Source organism: Spermophilus citellus, assembly GCF_964194105.1.
Source record: "Spermophilus citellus genome assembly, chromosome: 3".
NCBI classification, from domain to species: Eukaryota; Metazoa; Chordata; class Mammalia; order Rodentia; family Sciuridae; genus Spermophilus; species Spermophilus citellus.
Window position 1 is genome coordinate 10,887,695 of NC_138184.1, and position 27,052 is coordinate 10,914,746.

Consider the following 27,052-nt stretch of genomic DNA (forward strand, 5'->3'; position numbering starts at 1 on the left):
AGTCATCCTTCCATATCCACAGGGGATTGGTTCAGGACCCCCCTCCCAGATTTTAAAATTCACAGATGTTCAAGTCCCTTATACAAAATGGCACTATTTGTATACAATCTTCTTACAGCCTTTAAATACTTTAAATCATCTCCAGATTAATTATAATACTTAATGCACTGTAAATGCTATGCAAACAGTTGTTGATACTATATTGTTTAGCATTGCACAATATTTACAGACACAGTCCTGAGATGCAGAATTCATAATGACAGGTGCTGAAAAAAATCCCAGTTACACCATCCCACTGATACAGTTTGGCCACAACCAAGTAGACACACGGAGATTCCTGGGTATGTTGTTATTATAACTATTGACGTCGCACAACCCCCTAAAACAGAGGTGGCCTCAGACACAAAAAAATAAAACGTGGCTGCGCACAGCTGTCCACAAACATAGTGATGGAGTCATGCACACAACCATACATCATAAAATCACAGACATCCTCCCCAAAACCTGCACTTTGAATAGCACACTACCTGCCCCAGACACAATATGTAGCCACGAATTTAGAGTTACCATTGCCAAACCATAGGGGGCGCAAGCAGCCAAGCACAGGCAATCACAGGGACATGGAATCAAACATCCTAATACAGCACACAGCTTCACCCAGACACGGATGTGTCACCACAAACCAGTCATAGTGTGCCATAAACACATCACACAAAAAAGACAAAAAAAAAAAAAAAAGCTGGGCACGGTGGCGCTCACCTGTAAGCCCAGTGGCTCAGGAGGCTAAGACAGGAGGATTGTGAGTTCAAAGCCAGACTCAGCAATGGCAAGGTGCTAAGCAAGTTAGTGACACCCTGTCTCTAAATTTATATATATATATATATACACACACACACACACACACACACATATATATATATATATATACACACATACACGCACAGTAATAAAAAAAATTTTAAAAAATTTGCATACCCTGGGGTAGAAGGGAAAGGCAAAAAGCAGGGTTGGTACAACTACTGGGATGGCTGTAATTTTTTAAAGATGGAAAATAGCCAGGCATAGTGGTGCACACCTGTAGTCCCAGGTAGTTGGAGGCTGAAGCAGGAGGATCACTTGAACCCAGGGCTTGGAGACCAGCCTCTGAAACACAGCCAGATGCCATCTCAACAATAAAATATAATAGAGCTGGAGGTGCAGTTCAGGACCAGAGTGCATGCATAGCATGCCCAGAGCCCTGGGTTAAATCTCCAACACTGTGAACTAGATAATAAAGAGAATTATAAGAACAAAATGGAAGTGTTGGTGAGGACGTGGAGAAATCAGAACCGTGGGAAATCACACTGTTGGTGGTACAGCCACTATGGAAAACAGGTGCTTTTTGCTTATTTTGTTTTGTGGTGGGGGATTGAACCCAGGGCCCCACACACTGAACTACATCCCCAGCCCTTTTTGTTTTTTGAGACAATCTTGCTAAGTTCTTGAGGCTGGCTTTCATGAACTTGTAGTGCTCCTGCCTCAGCCTCCCAGGTAGCTCGGATTACAAGTATGTGCCACCTCACCCAGCTGGAAAAGTTTATTTATTTATTTATTTATTTATTTATTTTACTTCATTTATTTTTCTGTGGTGCTGAGGATAGAACCCAGGGCCTCACACATGCTAGGCAAGCACTGTACCACAAGTCACAACTGCAGCCCTGGAAAAGTTTGATGGTTCCTCAAAAGTTAAAAATGACCCAGCCAGCCAAATTACATGCCTGTGCTAATGAATTTTACACTTTAGAATGGTTAATGTGATGTGTATTTCATCTCAGTGAAATAAACTGATTGTAACTGGAGTGGTTTTATGGAGAGGAAGGCAAAGTTTCTCTTGGGGAGAGATCTCTGTTTAAGATAAGGCACTACACAGACATGTTTGGCTCTTCAAGATGAGGCAAGAAGACAGGGGTCTAGGGGTTAGGTGACATCTGGTTGGGAAACAAAGTTCCTTGGAGTGTGTGGCCAGGAGGAATGATAGATTTCTTACAGCAGCAAGGTTTGAATCTCAACTTGGGTTTTCCAGCATGTATGTTGTCATGGCTCCTTCACCCCTAAAGAGCATCAGAGAACTCCAACGCCCCATTCCAGCACCAGGGAAGGAGGGTTTGGTGGAAAGGAGGAGAGAAGCCACTAGCTACAGGAGGAGGGAGGTGACCAGGAGACCTGTGTGGAATCCCAGGCATTTCAGGGTAGTGATGGATTTCCTGCTGTGTGGGAAGAAGGACTGGAACCATTTTATTTGGATATTAAGAGTGAGAAGGGGGCTGGGGATGTGGCACAAGTGGTAATGTGCTCGCCTGGCATGCACAGGGCGCTGGGTTCGATCCTCAGAACCACATAAAAATAAAATAAAAAGATGTTGTGTCCATGGGGCTGGGGTGGTGGCTCAGTGGTAGGGCGCTTGCCTAGCATGTGTGAGGCACTGGGTTTGATCCTCAGCACCACAAAAAAATAAATAAATAAATAAAGATATTGTGTTATATATATATATATATATATATATATATATATATATATATGGATGTTGTGTCCACCGAAAACTAAAAAATAAATATTAAAGGGGCTGGGGATGTGGCTCAAGAGGTAGCACGCTCGCCTGGCATGCGTGCGGCCCGGGTTCGATCCTCAGCACCACATACCAACAAAGATGCTGTGTCCGCCGAAAACAAAAAATAAATAAATATTTAAAATAAATAAATAAATATTTAAAAAATTCTAAAAAAAAAAAAGAGTGAGAAGGGCCCAGAAGGTGAGAGGGTCCAGGGGGTCTTAGGCCCCAGACACTTAGGGATAGGCAGGCCAATGATCACATTCAGACACAATCCCACACTAAGTCAGAGATGATGTGAGAAGCAGGGCCCACCAAATAACATCACTCTCTAGAGTGTCAATGTGGATGGCAAGGGCCCTGGTTAGACCCACTGTGACACTGAGCAAGGCCCTCCTGCTTTCTGGGCTTTCTTCAGTTGGTAAACAGGCAAGTCACAGTAGATGTGTAACTGTAAGACAGAGGACATGGTCAGGCACTCAATTCCCAGATTCAAATGCATGACATTATACCTATACACAAATGCTCCTTAAAGAGACCTAGTAGGCTGTGGATATAGCTCAGTTGGTAGAGTGCTTGACTCGAATGCACACAGCTCTGGGTTCAATCCGTAGCACAACAACAACAAAAGAGACCTAATGAGTGCAGCTGCTCACTTAGGCACAGATGTATCACACCTGGGCACATAACCACACAAAACGGCATACAGATCGAATCACACAGATGCATACAGATACACAACCACAGATTAATACACAAATAGCGGTCATATGATCACAGAAATAAGGGCAGGGGTGTTGCTCAGTGGTAGAGTAAGTGTTTAGCATTCATGAGGGTGTGGGTTCAATCCCCACCACCAAACAAACAAACCCCAAAGATAACAGCCACACCTGAAAAGAAAACCACTGAGTCTCACACACACAATCACACAGAATATCACTGCAAAAGCTTGTACACAGACAAGAAAGCACAAAGACATTCAGCTACACTACACTGACAGGCACAGTCACAGAGAGTTTACACCTGGACACAACCCCCAGTCAACTGAGACATAAAAACCCACGGACATGACACAAGCATTATCGTAATCACTCTGACACAATCATATACAGATTCTGGTCATCTCAGAATCACATGTCCACAGGCCAGGCACAGTGACTCAGGAGGCTGAGATTAGAGGTTCACAAGTTCAAGTCCAGCTTCAGCAATTTAGCAATGCTTAATTAATTTAATGAGAGCTTTTCTCAGAATTAAAAAATAAAGGGCTGAGGATGTGCATATATATATATATATATATATATATGCACGAGCGCGCACACAAACGTATTTGTAAAGCCAACTATTAATAGGATACCTACACACAATTACAATTACAACCACAGAATATAAGCAGAATCATACGAGAGAAAAGCACAATCAATTCCACAGAATATACACCAATGCAGAAACAATCACAGAAACGCACAGTTACAATATCACACAAATTTCCAGAGAAACACAATCCCATACACACAGCCTGTAAGGCAGAATCCAAATGCACCATCCCAAGTCTCAGAACGCCACAAACATGCATACAGTCAGTCCCACCTACATACAGATGGCACACTCAGGCACAATCATAGCAGACGCACAGAGTCACACAAGATCTCCCACACGTAGCTACACGTGTTTCCTGGGATAGATTGGCAGACAGTTGGGCTAGGGTCTCCCACTCGCAGGCCACCTTCCCCTCCACGGGAGTTCCAAGACTTTCTCCCCTTGTGCCAAAGTTTCTTTATTCGACTCCGGGAATCCCTCCGCACACGCCCCCTGCATCTGGGGCCAATCAGAACACGAATACTACTGGCCAATCGGCTTGGCGCACTCGCCTTCCGCCCCTTCCCTGTTCCGCTTCTTAAAACGGCCAACCTGCCTAGACCTGGGCGCGCCTGCTTCCACCCGGAGGGCGGCCGTAGCCCCTTTAAAAGGCAGAGCCACGGAGGAGCCGTGTCTAAGAGGAACCAATGGGAAAACCCGTTCTGTGTCGGCTCCGCCCACCTGCGGCTGAGGTCAAAAGCTTTGGTCAGTTGATTTGCGACCTCCAGGGAGCTGGAGGCACTGGGTACACTAGGGGCCAACTTCGCTGGTGGGAGCCTTTAGGCCTCACGCCTCCGCTCTTCCAGGTGGCCGTCTTGGCATCGCTTGCCCCTTGCTGATTTCATGGCCCTGAAGGGCGTCTCCCTGCGGTTGCTGAGCCGCTGGCCCCGCCTGCGCGTCCTGCGCACGTGGGGCTCGGCGGCTGTGCACACTGGTCAGTGTCCGGGTGGGATGGGGAAGGAAGAATTGGGGGTTCGGGAGCGTTTCCTATGTAACTTTTACGTTGTGTGTTTGCAGAGAAAGGAGGGAGGACACAGAGTCAACCGGCCACATGTAAGGATCTTTAGCCACACTGTTGTTCTTCCGCCCCTGTCCAGCTATCTGCCTGCCCCAGGTGGACTCTGCCCCTGAATCCGAGGGCTGCCCAGGAGGGGAGGCAGGGGCATGCTCAGGGTCAAAGGCGCTAAGATTATGGGTGCACTGATCCTTCAGGATCGGAGAATGGTCACTTTTGTCAGTCCTGTTTGCAGCCCACATCCTCAAGGAGCGAGTTAGGGGTGAAGGGGTGGGCCAGGCTGAATCAATTCCCAACCCACTCCAGCCTCTCGTCCTGAGTTTGACTGGCGTGACCCGCTGGTGCTGGAGGAGCAGCTGACAGCAGATGAGATCCTCATCAGGGACACCTTCCGCACCTACTGCCAGGAGCGTCTTATGCCTCGAATCCTGCTGGCCAATCGCAATGAAGGTGCCTAGTGGTCCGGTGGGCACCCTGGGATCCCTTCCTCACTGAAACTCTATCCTCTGCCATTTATACCGGCTCTGCTTGCTCTAGTATCTGGGCTCTTCTGTCTCTGGACCTGTGGCCTGCAGAGGACCACAGCTGGGCCTGAACTCAGACATCTATCTGTCCCTTCACAGTTTTTCATCGGGAGATCGTCAATGAGATGGGGGAGCTGGGTGTTCTGGGACCTACCATCAAAGGTAGGGACAAATTTCTCTCTGTACTTTGTAGACCTCACTTTGTCCCATAGTCCTTCCTTTCCATGAGCCACAGTTTCTTGATCTAAAATGGGATTGGTTATCCCTCTTTTCGAAAGCAGCTGTGGGAAGAGATGAGTAAACCCCCAACTACAGCCAGCTCCCTGCCTGCTTCCTTGGGTGCCCAGATGTAGCATTCTCTCTTGGGTCCCAGAAGTCCCTTGTCCTGGCTGGACTGGGATTTGGCCTTTCTTTCTTTCTTTTTTTTTTTTTTTTTTTTTTTTTTTTTAAAGAGAGAGTGAGAGAGGAGAGAGAGAGAAGAGAATTTTTAATATTTATTTTTAGTTCTCGGCGGACACAACATCTTTGTTGGTATGTGGTGCTGAGGATCGAACCCGGGCCGCACGCATGCCAGGCGAGCGCGGTACCTCTTGAGCCACATCCCCAGCCCCGATTTGGCCTTTCTTATCCTACCTGCTCTTCCTCATGCCCCCAGGATATGGCTGTGCTGGGGTCTCATCTGTGGCCTATGGGCTCTTGGCCCGAGAGTTGGAGCGGGTAGACAGCGGCTACAGGTCCATGATGAGCGTCCAGTCCTCCCTTGTAATGCAACCTATCTATGCCTATGGCAATGAGGAGCAGCGGCAGAAGTACCTGCCCCGGTTGGGTGAGTGGCTATCTGTGGGGCTGGTGGAAGGAAGACAGACCCTGTGATCTGGAATGCAGAAATGTGGCCTACCTCTTTCCCCATCTCAGTGATTGTACCATCTGGTTGTGGTGGCACACACCTGATAATTCTGGGAGGCTGAGGCAGAAGGAGCCTAAAGTCAAGGCCAATGGGCAACTTAGTGAGACCCTGTCTCAAAAGTAAAAAATCAAAAGGTTAGGGATGTAGCTCAGTGGTAGAGTGCTTGCCTAGCATGTGGGAGGCTCTGGATTCAATTTCTAGTACAGCAAAAGAAAGAAATGGCACCATTGACCACCTGAGTCTCTCTGACAAGGCTCTGGGATCACTTGGATACCAGATCACTCACCAGTCTTGACCATCTCCTCTTAGATCTGTCTTGTCTCCTGATTTGCTTTCTGTGTTCCAAATCCCAGACCACAGTGTAAAGTCTTAACTTTCTAACCATGTCCATGAGACCCCCTGCATATACCCGGCCTCTGCTCACATTTCCACCTAATTTCTGGCCACTCTCTCAATTGCTCCTCCTCAGCCAGGCTCAGCTGCTTGGGATTCTTCAAAGGTACCCCTGGGCCCTTGCCCATCCCATTCCTCTGCCAGGATCTGTCTTCCTCACACTCTCCTCCTGTGTAACTTCTCTGTGCCTTCAGGACACTCACCACTCCTTCCTGATTCCCTGGGGCCCATTCTCCAGCATGGCATTGTGATGATGGCCTGGGAGAACCATTTCTTCTACTGCCTGGGAGTGCTGGCAAGGCAGGGCCTGACCCACCTTGGTCAAGGAGCCTGGCTCAGTGGGGAAACTGGTAATTTTTGTTTGAGAGGGTGAATGTTGGCTCAGCAGCCCTGTGACTCTGTTTTGTGCCTGCAGCCAAAGGGGAGCTTCTGGGCTGCTTCGGGCTCACAGAGCCCAACCATGGGAGTGACCCTGGCAGCATGGAGACCAAGGCCCACCATAACCCATCTAACAAGAGCTATACTCTCAGTGGGACCAAGACCTGGTGAGAGGCCTGGGTGTTGGGCAGGCAGGTGGATAGGGCAGGGGGTCAGCAACCAGTCCTCTTACTGACTGTCCTGTCCCTAGGATTACCAATTCCCCTGTGGCTGACTTGTTTGTAGTGTGGGCTCGGTGTGAAGACAACCGCATTCGGGGCTTCCTTCTGGAGAAGGGAATGCGGGGCCTCTCAGCCCCCAAGATTGAAGGCAAGTTCTCGCTGCGGGCTTCTGCCACAGGCATGATCATCATGGATGGTGTGGAGGTGCCAGAGGAGAACCTGCTGCCCAATGTGTCTGGCCTGGCGGTGAGTAGTGGACACTTGGGTAAACTGGTGTCAGGTCACCTTCTGGTTCACCTTTCTCAGGCAAGGATTGAACACACACACTGTCCCTGTGCTTATAGAGCATAAAATGAGGTCAAACTGACTCACTAATGTGATAATGTCCTTTTTGGCTGACCGTCTTGCTTATCTTGGTTCTGCCCAGGATACCTGCGGGCCTGCACCAGCCTAAGCCTCGCAGTCATGGTCATCTTTCAGTCTCCTTACGCCAGCCTCCTAGGTCTGAGCTCTGAATCCAGGTCCCAGGCTGGGTAGGAGTGCACAGATCCAGAGTGGGCAGGCACCGGGCCAGGCCTGCTGCACCGGAGCTTTGCTGCCAGGGCCCTGTGTGATTAAATGGCTGCTGGGTCCCTGTCTGGGGTGTCTGGGAGGGAGTTTTCCTCTGCTTCAGAGTTGGTTCTGCATAGGCTCTCAGCCCCACCACCCTCAACCCTACAGGGTGCCTTCGGCTGCCTCAACAATGCCCGATATGGCATCACGTGGGGCGTGCTGGGAGCCGCCGAGTTCTGTCTGCACACGGCCCGGCAGTACACCCTGGACAGGTGTGTATGGCATTTATGCTGTGAGATTCCTAGGGGTGTGAGGGGTCTTGAGATTCATCTTGTACCCAGTGGTGATTCTCCAGTTCCTGCCCTTCTCTGTGAATTCCTTCTGTGCAGTGAAGGGCTGAGTCCACAGCTGGGCCATGGTGAGCTCCAGGGACAGGTGGGCTTCCTGGAACAGTGGGGCCTTGGGATGAGACCAGGGAGTGGGAATCCCTCCAGCCCTTACCTGATCTTACCTGTTCAGGATCCAGTTTGGTGTACCATTGGCCAGGAACCAACTAATTCAGAAGAAGCTGGCAGACATGCTCACTGAGATCACACTGGGCCTCCATGCCTGCCTGCAGCTTGGCCGCTTGAAGGATCAGGACAAGTAGGGGCCTCAAATTGGGGGAGGCAGCTATGGTGGGAGGACTCTGTGCCCCTCCTGGGGAGAAGGCCCTTTCTCCCTAATAGTTCCAGGAACCCATGCTTCTCTTTCTCTTGGCCTTCATGGACTGGGCCAGGAATGGCCTTGGTCTCTTATTGGGAGCTTGGTGGCTACACTAGGGAGTCCACCCTCCCACTGGCTGGGTTTGCTCAGGGCATCAGTTCTTTGTATCTGTTGCTTGTTACATGTATGTGCCACTTCCAGGGCCACCCCGGAAATGGTCTCCCTGCTGAAGAGGAATAACTGTGGGAAAGCCCTGGATATTGCCCGCCAGGCCCGAGACATGCTTGGGGGGAATGGGATTTCTGATGAATATCATGTGATCCGGCATGCCATGAACCTGGAGGCTGTGAACACCTATGAAGGTAGGGGCTGGACCCTTGGTTGGGACAGGGGTGGGGTGTCACAGTGGCCTTTTCAGTGTCTTGGGACAATATGTTTGCATCCTACTCCAGCTATCAGCAAGTGGCAGTGTGACGGGGGTCAAGTCACAGGCCTCTGTCTCTCATCCAAAGTTGCTCATGTGGCCTGGTGAAAATGAAATGCTCCACACACTCACTGCATGGCATCGAGGTCCCAGCAGGCCCTATGTGGACTTCTGGCCCCTTCTCCCATTGTGCTAAGGAGAAGGGTGTTCCTCAGACTGAGGGACAGCCTCCACAGGCATCCCCAGAGTGAGGGCAGTCCCCAAGGGCTGGGGGTGCAAGGGAGAGAGGGTGAAGCAACATACAGGAATCACCATTCTACTTTATGTTCAGAGATAAAGAAAAGTCATTTGTAGACTGTGATGTTTGCACCTTGCAACTGGATATTGCTCACACTGGGTCCTGGACTCCTGACTCGGTGGGAAGACAGATGTAAAGAAAAGATAATTGAAAAGGAAAAAAAAAAGGGCTGGGTGTGGTGGTGCATGCCTGTAATCCCAGCAGCTCCAGAGGCTGAAGCAGGAGGCTCATAAGTTCGAAGCCAGCCTTAGCAATTTAGTGAGGTGCTAAGCAACTCAGCAAGGCCCTGTCTCTAAACAGAATACCAAAAAGGGCTGGGGATGTGCCTCAGTAGTTGAGTGCCCCTGGACACTAAACCCCAGAACCAATAAATAAACAAACAAATGGAAAAAAAAGCACAGTCCATTACAAGCCATGTAGAAATAGAGTTCCCCACGCCGAGAAGCTTTTAGACAGAAGAGATGGCATGTGTGGGAGTGAATGTCTTCCCTACTCACCCCCAGGACTAAGGAACCAAGGGGAGGTCCTGCAGCCCCACATATTGTTTCTGTCAGGCAAGGGTGGGGGATCCCACAGTGTGAGGATGACCCTGAGGATAAGCAGAGGGACCTGCACAGGATCTTACACAGCAGAGGGGAGGGTCAGAAGTGGGCTTTGGGAAGTCAACAGTGTGATTCGACTCTGTAAAAGGGAGGCCTAGTCTCTGCCTCTGCCTGCTGAAAGCTGGGGAAGGTCATGTGGGCCACTCTAGGAGGAACAGCTTCAGGCTGGGGGATTAGCCTGGACGAGTGACTGCTTTCTGATATTTGCTTTCCTGTCCCTCCTGGGATGGGAAAGAGTCGTATTTTCACATAGCCAAAAGGCTCAGCCTCTGTCATGGGAAGCATGGCTGGATTGAAAATCAAATGTTTAATCAACTGGGGTATCGTGTGGGGTGGGGCGAATTTGCCAAGAGTGGGGAGCACTAAGGCTGGGCCCATAGCGAGGGCTAGACTTGCTGCATTACTGGATCTAGCACAAGGAACTTGAGTTATCTTTTTATTTTTCTGGCCAAGTTATATTACAGAACTGTGAAAAACAATCTTCTCTGCTTGGCCTAACAATAGCCTCTTGGTGGCTGTCACTAAGATGTAAGTGAATCTCCCAGCAGTGGTTAGCATTCATCATCTCTGTAGGTCTGTTCTTCTGGAATTGTGACCTAGGGGGACATGAAAACTAACTTTAAAAGGAAGTCACAGGTTCTAAGACTCCAAGCCCACTCTTTATTAATCTCGTCCAGGTACACATGACATTCACGCTCTGATCCTTGGAAGAGCAATCACAGGAATTCAGGCGTTTACAGTTGGCAAGTGAACCCACTTCATTGGAGGACCTGGATGCTCTGAAGCCCCTTCCTGGAGAGATGTTTGGCTGAACCCTGGGACCACTGTGCTGTAGATGGTGGTAAATGGACCCAACTTGTATGATGGGAACTACTGACATACTGATTTTTAAATATCAAAGTTTCCCTTTGGAAATCATCCAGAAGTGTTTCTTAAAAAGAAGATGGGATTCTCAGTGTTTCTCGATCCACTTTTAACTGTGGATGAGGTCAGATTCCATTTACCTTAAGACAGAAGCTTCTCCTGATGGGGTGGAGCAGGGAGGAGGAGAATGACTCTGTAGCAACTTCATCAAGTCCAACCTTGAGTTGCCCTGAGCAAACCCCAGACCCCAAGAGGGTGTATCGGGGCTCACTGTGCCTTCCTACCCTCCCATCCCGGGGCAGTGCCTTATTTATGTTGGATACTGGAGCAGAACAAGGGAAAGGAGAATAAAGAGCCTGCATAGCTGACCCCACAGTGTTCGGCCAATTTTACTGGTAACCACTGCAAAGAAGTTTGGGGAGTTTCTCAGGGGAGAGGGCAACAAAGCTGGGGGCTTTGAATTGTTGGAACAGGGCGGGGACCTTGCACTGGAGTGGCCTGGCCCATTTCTGAGTCTGGGCTCTGCTGTAATAAATAAACTTGGATGAGGCACTTCCTAGGCCCCAGGGCATATGCCAGGCTGCAGGGCTCAGCGCTGTGGGTAGAGGGAACAGTTGCTGACTGGCAGGATTACACTTTGTCCTTTCTGTAGCCACACAGTGATGAGAAGTGACAGTGGTTTGGTTTCTCAGCTTGGACACACTGTTTTGGGGGCCACAGGGTTCTGTAGGGTGTGTGGCCCTGTTGTTAGGGCTAGGCAGTGGATTCCTGTCCGCATTCACTCCCAGTTTAGCCATTACAAGTCCCCTTCCTCAGGACAGCCCCCAGCCCCACCCTGTGAGGATGTCACTCCCACCTCAGGCTGGACACACAGGTCTTTGTACACGGACTCTACAGTGTGGCAGACTTCTTTGAGCTCTGTTTCCAGATTGCTGATCTTTGCCATTTTCTGGGTAAACTCTTGGAGCCTCTCCTGGATGATCCTGCTGTGGTGGTTGTAAACCTGGTACATTCTCTCCTCTAACTTCTCTGTCAGATCGGTGACCTTTAAAAGAAAAGTGTTCTTAGAAAATCAAACAAGCAGCATACTATACATCTGTTCTAAGTGAGTCTTTTAGAATTCTGCAATTTATTAAAATGGTACAAAGAATTCCAGTGATAGAAGTAAAATTGCCTACATATTAAATTTTTCATTTTTTAAAACAAAATGCTAAAGTACAGGTAATAGCTGGGGTAACAGCTCAGTGGTCAAGCACTTGCCTAGCACTCAGGAGCCTTGGGTTCCATCTCTACCACTGCAAACAAGAGTAGGTACGGTCAGCCCTTCGCACCTGCTAGTTCCACATCCAGGGATTCACTCCATGGATCAAAAATATTTGAACAAGGGGCTGAGGCCATAGCTCAGTGGTAGAGCACTTGCCTAGTATGCATGAGGCACTGGATTCAGTCCTCAGCACTGCATAAAAATAAACAAATAAAATAAAGCCATTCTCTCCATCTACAACGACAAAAAATTTTAAAATATTTGAACAATTACATCTGTACTGAACATGTACAGACTTTTTCTTGTCATTATTCCCTAAACATTAGAGTATAACAACTCTTTACATGGCATTTACATTGTATTCAATATTAACAGTCATCTAGGGATGATGTGAAGTTGATAGGAGGATGTGTGCAGGTTCTATAAAATTGTTCCACTATTTGATATAAGAGACTTGAACATCCATACATTTTGGTATATTTTGGGGATCCTGGAATAAATCCTACTGTAGATACCAAAGAATGACTAGATGGAATTTTTTTTTAACAGAGAGAGAGAGAATTTTAATATTTGTTTTTAGTTTTCGGCGGACACAACATCTTTGTTGTATGTGATGTTGAGGATCAAACTCGGGCTGCACGCATGTCAGGTGAGTGCGCTACCGCTTGAGCCACATCCCCAGCCCGACTAGATGGAATTTGAAAATAAAAAGGTCTGACTAAGGGACCCAGGAGCACTGCAAGTTCATGGGCTCTGCCTACTGTAATTCTCAAGAGGCACAACCATTAATGTCAGACCTGAGCATAACATCAGGCTGTGTCAGACATAAACCCCAGGAGTGTTGGGGGAACCTCTGTCCTGTCACAAACCACTGACAACTTCCAGAGCACACAGGTGTGATGAGCTATCAAAGGTTCCTATTATGAGCTATTAATGGTTCCTATTCCTGCTGCTGTTCACATTTGTGTGAGGTGAGAGGCTGGGTTTGGCAGATGGACCTGGTTCCCTCACTAGGGCAAATCATTTTTACTTTTTTTTTATATTTTTGGTGATGCTGGGGATTGAGCCCAGGGTCTTGCGCATGCTAGGTAAGAGTTCTACCAACTAAGCCTTTTATTTTCTTTTAAATTTTTTTTCTTAATTTGATGGTGCTGAGGATCAAACCTAGGGCCTCATGTATGCTAGGTAGGTGCTCTACTACTGAGCCACACCCCCAGCCCAAATCACTTATTTATTGGGGTACCAGGGATTGAACCCAGGCATATTTGGCCTCTGAGCCACATCTCCAGCTCTATTTTGTATTTTTTTTTTTTTTTTTGAGAGGGTATCTGGGATTGAACTCGGGCACCAACCACTGGGTCACATCCCCAGCCCTATTTTTTTTTTAAAGAGAGAGAGAGAGAGAGAGAGAGAGAGAGAATTTTTTAATATTTTTTAGTTTTCGGCAGACACAATATCTTTGTTTGTATGTAGTGCTGAGGATCGAACCCCGGGCTGCATGCATGCCAGGCGAGCATGCTACCACTTGAGCCACATCCCCAGCCCCGCAGCCCTATTTTGCATTTCATTTAGAGACAGGGTCTTACTGAGCTGCTTAGCACCTCACCATTGCTAAGGCTGGCTTTGAACTCATGATCCTCCTGTCTCAGCCTCCCAGATGCTGGGATTACAGGCGTGCACCACTGCACCCGGCTCAGATGATTTATTTTTGAACCTTACTTTTCTCATCTGAAATGGGTCCCATCTCTTGAGTGTTGTAATGGTAGAATGAGATACTGTGTGTGAATTGCCTAGCACAGTACCTAGAATGTAACAGAGCCCAGCTAAGGTGCCTTCCCTCCCCTTTTATGTGAGGAACACCCCCAGTCCCATTATGGAAAGTTTGTCACCTTGATCTTGAGGCTGTCCCTGAAGTTGGTCATGAGTGCATGATCCTTTTGCCTGCTCTCGTTGATGTTTTCGATCAGTTCCTGGGCTCTTTTCTTCAGGATATCAATGCTTGACTCCAGAGAGGAGAAGTAGGGTACTGGCTTCCCTTCCAGCACAGGCAGCTGGCGGTTGGCACTGGAGGTGGAGACACACAAGGGCCAGAAACCTGACTTCATGTAGTGCAGGAAACTGAGATCAGACCCAGACTCTCTCCCAAGAGTGGCTGATCTGGTCTGGGGATATAGCTCAGTGGTACAGTGTGAGCTTAGCATGCATGAAGCCTCAGAACTGGAGGGATAAGACAGACTTATCTGAATGAGCTCTACAGTGGGAAAAGTCCTAAGGTGGTTGACCCTGTAAGGCATTCCTGGCAATTTCCCTAAGTTATTTCATTCATGCCCTGAAGAATGGAGTTGGCAGCCCATTTAATAATTAAGAAAACAGACCCAGAGGTGTAAACTAAGTATGTCCAAGGTTCCAAGACAGGATCTGTTGCTGTTGTTTTATTACACCAACTGCCCCGCCCCCCGTTCTGTGTGGATTGAAAGCAGAGCTAGTGTTCTATCACTGGCTGTGTCCTCAGCCCCTTTTTTAAAAATTTCATTTTAAGCTGGGCAGGTGATGCATGCCTATGATCCCAGCAGCTCAGGAGGCTGAGGCAGGAGGATCTCAAGTTCAAAGCCAGCCTCAGCAAAAGGGAGGTGCTAAGCAACTCAGTGAGACCTTGTGTCTAAATAAAACCCAAATTAGAGCTGGGGATGTGATTCTGTGGTCAAGTGCCCCTGAGTTCAAACCCCAGAACTCCCCCCACCAAGAATAGTTATAATTAAGCCAGGCCTGGTGGTGCACACCTGGTGGCGCTAGACCCTGACTCAAAATAAAAAAATAAGAAGGGCTAGGGATATGATTCAGTGGTTAAGCACCTCTGAATTCAATCCCTGGTAGCAGGTCTGGACATTGTGGTGCATGTCTGTAATCCCAGCTGCTTAGAAGTCCAAGGCAGGAGGATTACAAGTTTGAGGCCTGTTTCAGCAATTTATTGAGATCCTGAATCAAAATAAAATAAATGAAAGGGCTGGGGATGTAGTTAGGTGGTAGAATGTTCCTGAGTTCAATCTCCAGTATCACACAACACACAGAAGTTATATTTAGCCCTCGACACAAGGGTTTGTAAAAAAAAAAAAAAAAAAAATAGAAGTTATATTTATGGTGGGGTGTGGCTGAGTGGTAGAGCACTTGTCTAGCAGATGGGAGACACTGGAGTCCATTCCCAGAGACACACACACACACACACACACACACACACACAGTGTGTATGTACAAATTTCTTATTATTTTTTTGGTACTGGGGATTGAACCCCAGGACTGCTTTACTACTGAGCTACATCCCAGGCCCTTAGCTTAAGCACTTCCCACCTGCCAGGTGCCACACTAAGCTACATGCCTTGTCTTTCTGCATCCTCACCACCACTCTGGGGTTGGTCCACTCATGATTGTTACCTTACAGCCAAGGACAGCAGAGAACACGAGGGGAAACAACCAACACTCTACATGCGCTATGTTGCCAAGCTAGGATGTTCTACAGGTTAGGTGCACTCTGTGCATTCCCTTCTTTTCCTTTCCTTTCCCTTTTTTTTTTTCTTTTTTGGTGCTGGGGATGGAACCCAGGGCCTCTCCAATATTAACTCTAGCTCTGTCTCTAGCCCTCAATGCATTTTTAAAAATATATTTTTTAGTTGTAGGTGGATACAGTAACCTTTACTTTATTTTTATGTGGTGTTGAGGATCGAACCCAGTGCCTCAGCCGTGCTAGATGAGCGCTCTACCATGAGCCACAACCCCAGCCCCCCCTCAATGCTTTTTTTTAAAAAATATTTATTTTTTAGGTGTAGTTGGGTTCAATGCTCTATTTTATTTACTTTTTTTCTTTTGTAATGTGGTACTGAGGATCAAACCCAGAGCCTTGGACTGACAATATTTTCAATTTACAATGGGCTTATTACAACATAACCCCATTGTAAATAGAAGAGTATCTGCACTTAGGAAAATACATCTTCATTTTTGGATGCTTTCTCCATAAACTTTTTCTTGGTTTTCAGTCTCCTGCCTGCCTAAATTCCACATTTTAGCTCAGAATACAACACTGTGGAACCTTGATGATCCAGAGCCTGGGTGGTTATTTGCATGCAAATCCCAGACCCAGGCTTTGGCTGTGACTTTGTCCTCATGTGTCCCTTGCCAGATTGTTTCTTGCCTCTTTTTCTTTGCACTTGCTCCCTGACTTGACCTCTGAGACCTACCTAGACCCCAATGTTTGACCTGCTTAAAAGTTGTCTATGTGCTACATGTGGTAGCGCATATAGCTTGGAAGGCTGAGGCAGGAGGATTACAAATTTGATGCCAGCCTCAGCAAATTAGGCCCTAAGCAACTTAGTGAGATCCTGACTCAAAATAAACAAATTAAAGCACCTCTGGGTTTAATCCCCAATAAATAAATAAATAGGGCTGGGGATGTAGCTCATTGGTCAAGTACCCCTGGGTTCAGTCTCCAGTTGAAAAAAAAAAAAAAAGAAAAAAGAAAAATCCATGACCCCCTGCAAATCTATATTGCTGCTTCTATTTGTCACTCCTCATGCCTGTAAATCCCAGAGGACTGTGCCCTGTTTCCATCCATGCTTCCAGCACCCAGTGCTTCCTGTCTGTTGGCAGGAAGGAAGGAGCCGGCACTCCCCTGGCTTCACACAACGCAAGCTCATCCTCCTTCAAGGCAAGACAAAATTGCCAATGAATTCACCAAGCTAGGAAAGTGCTTCCAATAAGACAAGAGTCTATAGCAAAGTTGGCTATAGAAAAACACACAGTAAAACAGCGCTTTCTGTGCCTTTTTTAAAGACATTTTGGAGTGGGACAAAAATTTACTGAGGAGTTCCTGACCTTAGAGCCCACAGTTACTTTTCTTTCCCAGGGGTAAGCAAAAGAGACTCATTCAGAGCCAGGACAGGCATTTCAACATTTTGATGTTGTGTTATCTGGATTCATGTGGAGATTAGAGTGGATGGCTTTTAAGAGAACAGCTGGCAGGCAGTGGAACACACCTGTAATCCAAGTGGCTTGGGAGGGTAAGATAGGAGGATCATGAATTCAAAGCCAGCCTCAGCAACTTAGTGAGGCCCTAAGCAACTCAGTGAGCTCCTGTATTATTTATCTAAAAATAAAATACAAAAAAGGGTTGGGGATGTACCTCAGTGGTTAAGTGCCCCTGGGTTCAATTCTCAGTACCAATAATAATAATAATAATAATAATGGCCATGCTTTGCAGGACGAAAATGGAGCAGAGGACTTGAGAGAACCTGGTCTTGGGCTTCCCAGCGAGCTTTAGTACTGCTGCCTTCCTGGGCAACACCCTGAACCTCTTGGCAGCAGCTGAAATATTTCCCTATTATTCCCATTGTGTGGAAACAGATCCTGCCTGGGCCTCTGCTCTCTTCCCTTCATGCCCTCTTGAACACCCTCGTTCCAACCCTTGCTGGGTAATGAGGCCTGCATGGCTCCTCCCTGTAGCCTGTCCAGCTCATCTCCCACTCGCCCCTCCACAGTGAACAGCCTGTCATTCTCCAAAGGTAGGCTTGTAGCCTGATGTGCCTGGGCAGTCCCTTTTCCCACCAAAGACTTGCTCCTCTATAAAGTTCTCCTGGGCTTGACTTAAGTGCATAGTGCCTATTGTGTCACTCAGCCTCTGTTGGACTCCTGGACCATGTCTCATTCAGGTCTTCAGGATCTCATGGGTTGAATAAATGAATGGCTTTCAATACCAGCCACACTTTGGTGACCCACCCAGTTTACCATCCCCAGTTGATGCCTCTCTCCTGAGCTCCTGATGATGTACATGTTCACCTTGCCACAGGCTTCTTCTCCACAGGGCTGATCCCAGGCATCTCAGACTCCAACTTTGCCTGGAGTCTGGCTTCTCTCTTCCTCCGCATCCTTGAAACGCTCTCATTTCCACCACCCGAATCTCCCCACAATTATCACCCTTTGCATATCATTTCTCATCTGAGCCCTAGTGACCTTCACAACTGCAATTCCATCTCCTAATCCTACCTGACAGCCTAAGGTAGTCTCCTAGCAGCCATAGGTCAAGTCTAAATTCCTTCACACAGCAGATGAGGCTTTCCAGCATCTGGGCCTGCACCCTCATTCCAGCCTTACAGTTTTCTGCTGCCCACTACATCTCTGGCAATCTGGAACCTTCCACAATTTCGCCAAATCCATCACCCTTTTCCTGGATGACTTTCCCTTTCTGCTTCCTTCACACAGAAGTGACATTTGGAACTTCCCTTCCTGCACTCCACTGCTCTTGGTCACAACGCTATCATAGCTTAGGTACATTGGTCCCCCTTAGTGCACATACCAGCTGGAGGGCACAGCCTTCATCCTGCTCATCTCTGCTTTCCAGTCCCCCAAAGCCTTCCTAAATGTCTGCTGGATACCTAAGTGAATGAGCCACTGACAGAGGTGGTTCTGATATTCCTGTTTGCAGGCCTCCTTGCACCCCTAGTTTGCCTTGTCTCAACCTCTCCTGGATTGCTCAAGAGTTTAAGGACCTCAGGTTAAAATTAATGATACCGCCAGGTGTTTCTTTTTCTATAATTGTTCACAGCCTGCCTGAGCTGCTAACAGTTTCGAGATGCTCCTTTCTAAGGCTCAAGGGATGAAGCTGGAACTGGTTTTCATGGCAGCTCTGCAAATGGTGAAAAATCACTTGAATTCAACTAATTCAAATTTTGTGTGGGACAAAGGCCTGCATCAGATGTCTGCCGAGAGCTTCTTTATTTTTCCAACCTCTCCTTTGGGGATTTAGTCCTTTCTATTTCATTTTTCTTAATACTCAGCAGCTGCATATTAATCAGGATGCTAATGAATCATAGGCTTCCCTGGGCCTGCATTCACCAATTAGCTTTAATAAACAAAATGCATGGTGTCCTCTCCACTGGCTTCCCCAGTTCCTGGGCCTGTTTCTGCTGCCCAACCCTGGACAGAGGCCAGGGAATGGAAGTGAGCCCAACACAGCACGCCTGGTGTGTATGGCCTGCTCAGGGGTCGGTGGTGGGGTAGGGGCTGTAAACACATCGCTGTGCTCATCTATTATGTCTGTCCTTCTAAGGAGTCCCTAATTCAGCTTCGAGGATTAGGACATAGTTCCCAGGCAGGGCCCAGGCTGGCAGGGGGCCCAGGAAATGGGTCTAAGTGAAGAGACCATCTGTTCGCTCCAGGTAAAGCTGTGATTGGCAGGCGTGTGAGCCAGAGCCACCCGCTGGTGGGGCCCTCCCTCCGTGGCCTCTAACAGATATACAAGTAAACAATCCGCCAGCCACTTATGACCACCGCGGGCGGCAGTCCCAGGAGGAGAGGCAAGCTAATCAAACATTCAAGGAGGAACACAACAGAATCTCTGGCGCTTGGGCAAAGCGATGTTTTGCTGAGGTACTTGCCAGGAAGGGGGAAGGTTTGAATCGAAGCTGATGAGCCAGTTCCTCACCCTCTTCTTTTCTCTCCCAAAATGTGTTAACATTTTAATCATGTTGCTGAGTATCTGCTGCTGGATCTATTAACTGGCCTCTGCATTGATTTTAATCCATCTGGTTTCTGGCCCAAAACTCTTGTGTGCTCCTTGAGGTCTCTAAATGATTTGCAATTGTCTGCATCTCTTCACCACACAGATTTTGGTCTTAACATGCATATTTGTGGTAAGATTAACAAACAGATGACTTCAACCATTTCTTTCCTTTCTCTGGTCTCTGACAGCACACACCTAGAAAGCATTCCACCATGTGGTCTGCTTTCCAACCAAGGAATAGGGGAAGCTGGCTTTGTTTGGAGTCTTCCAGGTCCTGTTCTGAGCCTCTTCTCACCCTGTGAGCTCATTCATTCCACAGCTGCCATTGCAACAATGACTCCCACAGCGTCACATCCAGCCCCTGCCCCACCCTGAGTTCTGGGTCAGATAATCCAACTGTCATTTCTTACCTGGGCTGGATACATTCACGTGGATGTTCTTGGCCACCTCAAACACCTCAAAAACAAACAATGAACAAAGGGAAACACAGAACTCTGTTCTTGCCTCCTCAGAGAAGCCAGTACCTGCGGGGAAACCATGACAAGCCAGAAAGCAGGCAGAAGTAATGCACTGAGTGACTGGCTGTGGGGGTGGGTGGAGGGGAACCCTGATTTGTAGTTTTGTTGTTGTTGTTTCTGGTACTGAGGATTGGACTCAGCTACCACTCTATCATTGAGCCACATCCCCAGCCCTTTTTATTTTTTGAGACAGGGTCTCACTAGATTGCCCAGCCTGGCCTTAAAATTGTCATCCTCCTGCCTCAGCCTCCTGAGTTGCTGGGATTACAGGCGTGCACCACCATGCCCATCTGATTTGTAGTGTTTGTCAGCCACCACAACCAATTTCAAGCTCCCAACATGAAGTCACTACATGCTAACTTGGGAAGACAGCTGGAGCTGGTGGCAGCACAATGTGGCCGGAGGCATCCTCACTCAACCCTTTCCTCTTGCCTTATCCTCTGCCCAGTTAGATGCTACCCCTGCCAGAGCCTCCAACCTGATCTCCTCACATCCACTTACACCGGCTCCCAGCTCTCCACAAAGCAGCTTTTTTACACCAGGAACCTGAGTATGTCTCTTCTTTGACCCAGCAGGTCTCCTCATCCCTTGGTATCCAGTATCTTAGTTTTACACCCCTCAGATACCAAATCTGGGAACACTCAAGTCCTTTCTATAAATGGCATAGTATTTGCACAAAACCTACAAAATCCTCCAGTAGGCTTGAAATAATCTCTAGAATACCTGAAATACCTAATGCAAATAATTGTTATGATGTATTGTTTAGAGAAAAATGATAAGGAAAAAATGTCTGTACCTGTTCAGTACAGATGAAATTTATTCCCCTAATAGTCTCCATTCTTGGTGATTGAATTTGAAGACACAGAACTGCCAATATGGAACTTGAGGATACAGAAGGCCAGCTGTATATGTGTACTCAAAAGAAATTAAAACATCCATCCCCCAAAATATTTTGTTTTAAAATAAAATAAAAATAAGGACTGGGGATGTACTCAGTGGTAGAAACCCCTGAGTTCAATTCCTCATACTTTGGGGGGGGGGGGATAAATGAAGTCCTTTAGTTTTGGGTTCTTTTTTGGTACCAGGATTTATCTCGGGGGCACCCAACCACTGATCCACATCCCCAGCCCTATTTTGTATTTTATTTAGAGACAGGGTCTCACTGAGTTGCTTAGTGCCTCACGGTTGCTGAGGCTGGCTTTGTACTCTCGATCCTCCTGTCTCAGCCTTCCAAGCTACTGGGATTACAGGTGTGTGCTAAGTCAAGACAGACACAGGGCTGGGAGATGTAGCTGGGGATGTAGCTGAGTGGCAGAGCACTTGCTTAACATGACTGAGGTCCTGGATTCAATGTCCAGTACCACTGCCCCCAAAAGGCAGTCACAAAGGACCACAAGTATATGATTCCGTTTATATGAAATGTCCAGAACAGGCAACTCTACAGACACAGAAAGCAGATGAGTAGTTACAGGCTGGGTAGGTGCAGGGATTAAGGGTTAAAGCTAAGGAATATAAGATTTATTTTTTGGAACAATAAAAATGTTTTAAAGGTAACTTATGGTTGTAAGCTCTATGAATATACTAAAAACAATTAAATTGTATACTTCAAGTAGGTAAATTGTATGGCATGTGACTTATATCTCAATAGTGCTGTTATAGGTTGAGCATCCCTAATCTAAAAATCCAATTTCATATGCTCTAAAATCTAAAATTTTGGGAATGCCTACATAACACTCAAGAAGTTTCAAGTAGGGCTATACAAGGCCCTGAATTTCATTCCTAACACTGCAAAATAAATAAATAAATAAATAAATTTTATTTTATTTATTTTTTTTAAGAGAGAGTGAGAGAGGAGAGAGAGAGAGAGAGAGAGAGAGAGAGAGAGAGAGAGAGAGAGAGAATTTTTTTTAATATTTATTTATTTTTTAGTTCTTGGCGGACACAACATCTTTGTTGGTATGTGGTGCTGAGGATCGAACCCGGGCCGCACGCACGCCAGGAGAGCGCGCTACCACTTGAGCCACATCCCCAGCCCTAATTAATTAATTTTAAAAAATTATTTTTTTTTTTTCCAGAATTTGGACTGTTTTGGATTTCCAGATTAGATGACCTTGGGTTTGAAGTTGACTTCTTAGCTAAAACATCAAAAGCATAATCCATGAAAGAAAAAGCTGATAAATTGTATTTCATTAAAATTGAAAACTTCAGGGGCTGGTGTTGTACCTCAGTGGTAGAGCGCTTGCCTAGCACAGGTGAGGCGCTGGGTTCAATCCTCAATACCACATAAAAATAGATAAATAAAGGTATTGTGTCTATCTACAACTAAAAATTAAATAAATAAAAATAAAAAAAATTAGGGACTGGGGATATAGCTTAGTTGGTAGAGTACTTGCCTCACATGCACAGGGGCCCTGGGTTCAATCCCCAGCACCACACACACACACACACACACACACACACAAAAAAAAAAAGATCTGGGAGCCGAATCTGGGCTGAGCTGGGAGTGTTGAGTTCTTTTTTGGAAGCTTTATTCATGATTGCTAAAATATGGAAGTGATCAAGTTGTCCTTCAATAGGTGAATTGACAAACCAGGGTACATCCATGAAAGAGAATATTATTCAGCACTACAAAGAAATAAGTTATCAAGCCACAAAAAAAAAAAAAAAGCATACTACTAAGAGAAAGAAACTAATTTCTAAGAGAGTAGGAATTCTGATTTTTTTCACTATTATATTCCAAGCATACAGAAATGTATCTGTCTGTCCAAGCCAGATAAATTGTATTTCAATAAATACTTTTTAAAAAAAATGTTACTTGTCAATGGACCTTTATTATTTATTTATTTATTTGTGGTGCTGAGAATCGAACCCAGTGCCTCACACATGCTAGGCAAGTGCTGTACCACTAAGCCACAACCCAGCCCTCAATAAATATGTGATGAATTAATAAAAGTGCAGGAAAAAACATTTTTTAGCCATCACTGACATCTCTCTTTCTCTCACCCCACATCTCATCTATTAGCAATTTCTGTCAGTTCTGATTTCTTATAAATATATCCAGAATCTGATCAGTTACTACTGCCATAGATCTACTCAGGGCCAAGTCACAGTCATCTTATGCCTAGATCATTCCAATTGCTTCCTCATGGGTTCCCCTGCCTCCACAATCTATTCTCTACACAGCAGCCAGAGGGAGCCTTTTAATACTTTAGTCCAACAGAGGACAAACTGCTAAAAAGGACTACACAGTAAATCTTTTCAAATTTATAGCCTATGCTGTCTCTGTTGGAAAAGCTCAACTCTGCAGGAAGCAGCCACAGACAACAAGTACAGGAACAAGCATGGTTATATTTCAGTATAACTCTACTATCGAGCTGGGGCTGGGGCTCAGTGACAGAGCACTTGCCTAGCATGTGTGAGGCACTGGGTTGGATCCTTAGCACCACAAAAAAATAAACAAATATTTTTTTTAAAAACTTTACTATCAATAGTCTACTGACTCCTGCTGTAGTCACAGGGTGTCATTCCTCTACTCTAAACCATCACATAGGCAGTTAACATCCAAAGTCTGCATATGACCACCTCCCTCTTGATTCATGCTATTCCAGCACAGTTCTCCTTCTGTGCCTTTCCAGTGACTGTTCTCTGCCTGGAGCAGTTTCTTCCCTACCCATAAGTTCACCCGTCTCCTCCTCCATGAAAACTTTCTTGAAAATCTGATCTACACTGGCCACAATCACTGGCTCCCCATTTACCCCTCATACTCTGACTGCGATAGAGTAAGCCCTCCTATATCCACAGGTTTGCATCCATGGATTCAAACAATCACAGATTAAAAATATTCAGAATGGGGACTGGGGATGTAGCACTTGCCTAGCATATGTGACAATGCCCTGGCTTTGATACCCAGTACCATAAAAAGAAAAAGTGTGGGAGACCAACTTTACACATGACTGAGTCACACTCCCCGGCTGGGTGCTGAGGCACTCAGTCACAGAAATGTGGCAGAGCTTTCCCTACCCTTCTTCAGTCCGAGGGTCCGTGTCTTGTGCATGGATATGTCTTGCTACAGCCCCATGGATGAAGCTATGCTCACCTATTCCTTTGTAATATAACCCCTTGCCCTGTTTAGGATAGAATCTTCCATGGAAGTCCCCTTGTGTGTGTCCCCTTCTCTTACTGTGCCCTTGGGTGTGGCCTACCCAGGTGTCTGTCAACCTGCTGACAGTGGACATCATGAAGATTGACTCAGCCCCCTGAAACCCGACCCCTTGCCTCATTTAAATTATTTCTCCTCAATAAAAGGGGTCAGCGCTTGCTCTTGCTCTCTCTCTTCCTTCGGACCCTTAAGGTCAGAGGAGCCGTCACAGTGACCCCAAACAAAAAGATATTTATGTCTCTTTTGTGGTTATTTTGTGCAGCTCCAGTCAGCCCAGTTTTACTGGAGTGACCTCTGAGCCTTTTAGTCACAAGAACAGAAACCAGGCAAAAAAGGAAATAAATTCAAAATAGCACAAGAGGGCCAAGAATAAGCTCAGTTGGTAGAGTGTTTGCCTCATGCACAAAGCCCTGGGTTTGATCCCCAGCACCACAAAAATTTTTATACATATTTTGAATATCAAAAAAAGTAAAGGGCTGGGGATGTGGCTCAAGCTGTAGTGCGCTCGCCTGGCATGCTTGCGGCCTGGGTTCGATCCTCAGCACCACATACAAACAAAGATGTTGTGTCCGCCGAAAAACTGAAAAATAAATATTAAAAATTTCTCTCTCTTTAAAAAAAATTTTTAAAAAGTAAAAATATTTAAAATTCATCTCTGATGAATATGTAGATCTTTTCCCTTGCTATTATTACCTAAACAATACAATACACTATGACAACTATTTACATAGCATTTAAATTCTATAGGCAAATCTCATTTCATTGGACTTCCCTTTATTGGGTCTCAAAGAAATTGTGTGTCTATGTTTTTTTTTTTTTTTTTTTTAAGGTACTGGGATTGAACTCAGGGACACTCAACCACTGAGCCACATCCCCAGCCCATTTTTATAAACAAATTTTATTTAGAGACAGGGTTTCAATGAGTTGCTTAGGCTGGCTTTTAACTTGTGATCCTCCTGCCTCAGCCTCTCAAGCTGCTGGGATTACAGGCATGAGCCACAGCGCCTTGCACGATTAAGGTTGTTTCTCTCTCTTTTTTTTTTTTGGTGTGTGTGTGTGTGGTGCTGAGGATTGAACCCTTTGCATGCGAGTCAAGCACTCTACCACCTGAGCTATATCCCCAGCCCATATCTATTTATTTTTTTAAGTGGTGCTGAGGATGGAATCCAGTGCTTCACAGTGAAACAAGGGCTCTACCACTGAGCTATAGCCCCAAGTATTTTTAATTAAAGTATGCAAGTTATCTTTTTCTGCCACGATGTCATTGCACACTTTTTAGGCTACAATGTCATATAAATCTAACTGATATGCACTGTAAATAAAAAAATTAGTGTGACTATTGCAATATTCATGTTACTGCAGTGGTCTAGAACCAAAACCTGCACTATCTCCAGGGGGTCCCTGCGTTAGGTATTATAAGTCCCTAGAGATGACCTAAAGTCAAGGGAGATGTGAGTAGGTTCTACTCAAACATACCGTTCCACGAAGGACTTGGGCACGTGCAGCTTTGGGTACCTGAGGGGGCATCCTGAACAAACCCGAGGATGCCCAGGAGAGGGATGCATAGTGGGCACTTTCTGTCTCCTCCTCTAGGGGGTCAGCTCATTCTGCGTCCCCAGCTCCCAGAACTGTGCCTGGCACATGGAGGATGTCCCCTCCACCTGTGGAACAAGAGCACCAGGACAAACACCGGAGGAACCCTGTGGAAGGAACGGGTGACCCGAAGGACCGCTGGGCGGGTCTCCTCACCTAGCTGACCCTCCACCAGCTTCCTCTTCGCCGTGCTCCTGGCCTTGCTGGTGCTCCCCCATCGCCTGCGGCTCCTGGTCCTTGAACTCTACGTGGGGCATGTCCACCTGCGGGCACAGCCGGCGCCTGAGAGGCCGCGGGCGTCTGGGCGTCGGGCGTCGTGTCCCCCGCCTCGACCCTGGGCACCTCCGTGTGTGCGAGGTGGGGACCCGCGGAAGAGACGGGCAGAGCGGGGTGGGTGCCGCGGGGACGGAGCAGCGGGGTGGGGGCCGTGGGGGGTCGGGGACCCGGCGGAGAGACCTGGAGGGGCCGGGGTGAGGGCACAGGCTCTGGGAGGGGCGCCGTGGGGCCTGGGCTGCCAAATGGCTTGTGTGTCGGCTCCAGTCCTTCCAGGAAGGAGAAGAGGTAGGAGAAGGAGAAGAAGAAAAGAAACAGGGGCAGAGCACGGGTGTCTGGGCCTCTTTCTACCCTGCTGCTGCCGCGCGCCACGCGCCTAAGTCTGTCCTGGCCAAGGCTGTCTGCACGTCAGTCACCGTCCCTTCGTCAGTCAGTCGGGGCCTGGCCGGTCAGTGGGGAATAGGCGCCGGGCCGGGCGAGAGGCGACCCCGATGGTAGGAAAGGAGTGGCCGGGATCAGTTCTGCTGGGGAAGCCCGGGATCGCGGCCGTTCCTTGCCAGTCCGCCCTCCGCCCGCGCTAAGGAAAACAGTTCTGCCTACTCCTGGTCGCTCCATCCTTTTCCCGCCTTTAGGTTCCCGCTCTCTGCGCACGCGCCGGCCCCGCCCCCGGCACGCCCCAGCGCACGTGCTGAAGCTCACCCTCCAGGCCCCGCCCCCACCGAGAACCTGCGCACGCAGTCCGTGTGACTGGCCGTTAAGTGGCGGTTGAGCTGTCCAGGAGTTGCGCACGCAGCTGGAGCCGCGGGGGGTGGGGGGGGCAAGGTTACGTTTTTAGCACCTAGGTCTGCGCATGCGGGAAACTCCAGGGCGCCT

The 27,052-nt window shown here is 47.3% G+C and overlaps 2 protein-coding genes across 3 annotated transcripts; one reads left to right on the forward strand and one right to left on the reverse strand.

The window, feature by feature from the left end:
* The first annotated feature begins 4,653 nt into the window (after positions 1 to 4,653).
* Positions 4,654 to 10,905, forward strand: LOC308643685 (glutaryl-CoA dehydrogenase, mitochondrial). Of its 2 annotated transcripts, XM_081283760.1 has the most exons (11): positions 4,654 to 4,877; positions 4,961 to 4,996; positions 5,265 to 5,408; positions 5,582 to 5,644; positions 6,138 to 6,308; positions 7,198 to 7,327; positions 7,411 to 7,627; positions 8,102 to 8,205; positions 8,453 to 8,578; positions 8,840 to 9,000; positions 10,640 to 10,905. In XM_081283760.1, the coding sequence occupies exons 1-11, from the start codon at positions 4,787 to 4,789 to the stop codon at positions 10,711 to 10,713; spliced, it is 1,317 nt and encodes a 438-aa protein (XP_081139886.1). In that variant the 5' UTR covers positions 4,654 to 4,786; the 3' UTR covers positions 10,714 to 10,905. The 2 variants fall into 2 exon arrangements, with proteins under 2 accessions (XP_081139886.1, XP_081139887.1); XM_081283761.1 differs by lacking the exon at positions 4,961 to 4,996.
* Positions 10,906 to 11,415: 510 nt separating this feature from the next.
* On the reverse strand, positions 11,416 to 26,163 carry LOC308643230 (synaptonemal complex central element protein 2-like; the record flags this gene model as incomplete). The annotated part of the gene is made up of 4 exons (XM_081283144.1): positions 11,416 to 11,421; positions 11,683 to 11,871; positions 13,980 to 14,154; positions 26,063 to 26,163. The coding sequence occupies 4 exons, from the start codon at positions 26,161 to 26,163 to the stop codon at positions 11,416 to 11,418; spliced, it is 471 nt and encodes a 156-aa protein (XP_081139270.1).
* Between the last annotated feature and the right edge of the window lie 889 nt (positions 26,164 to 27,052).

Coding starts and splice junctions, on each gene's coding strand:
- LOC308643685 (XM_081283760.1), top strand. CDS start 4,787: ATGGCCCTGAAGGGCGTCTCCCTGCGGTTGCTGAGCCGCTGGCCCCGC. Junction 5,409..5,581: donor GCTGGCCAATCGCAATGAAG/GTGCCTAGTGGT, acceptor GTCCCTTCACAG/TTTTTCATCGGGAGATCGTC. Junction 8,579..8,839: donor CGCTTGAAGGATCAGGACAA/GTAGGGGCCTCA, acceptor TGCCACTTCCAG/GGCCACCCCGGAAATGGTCT.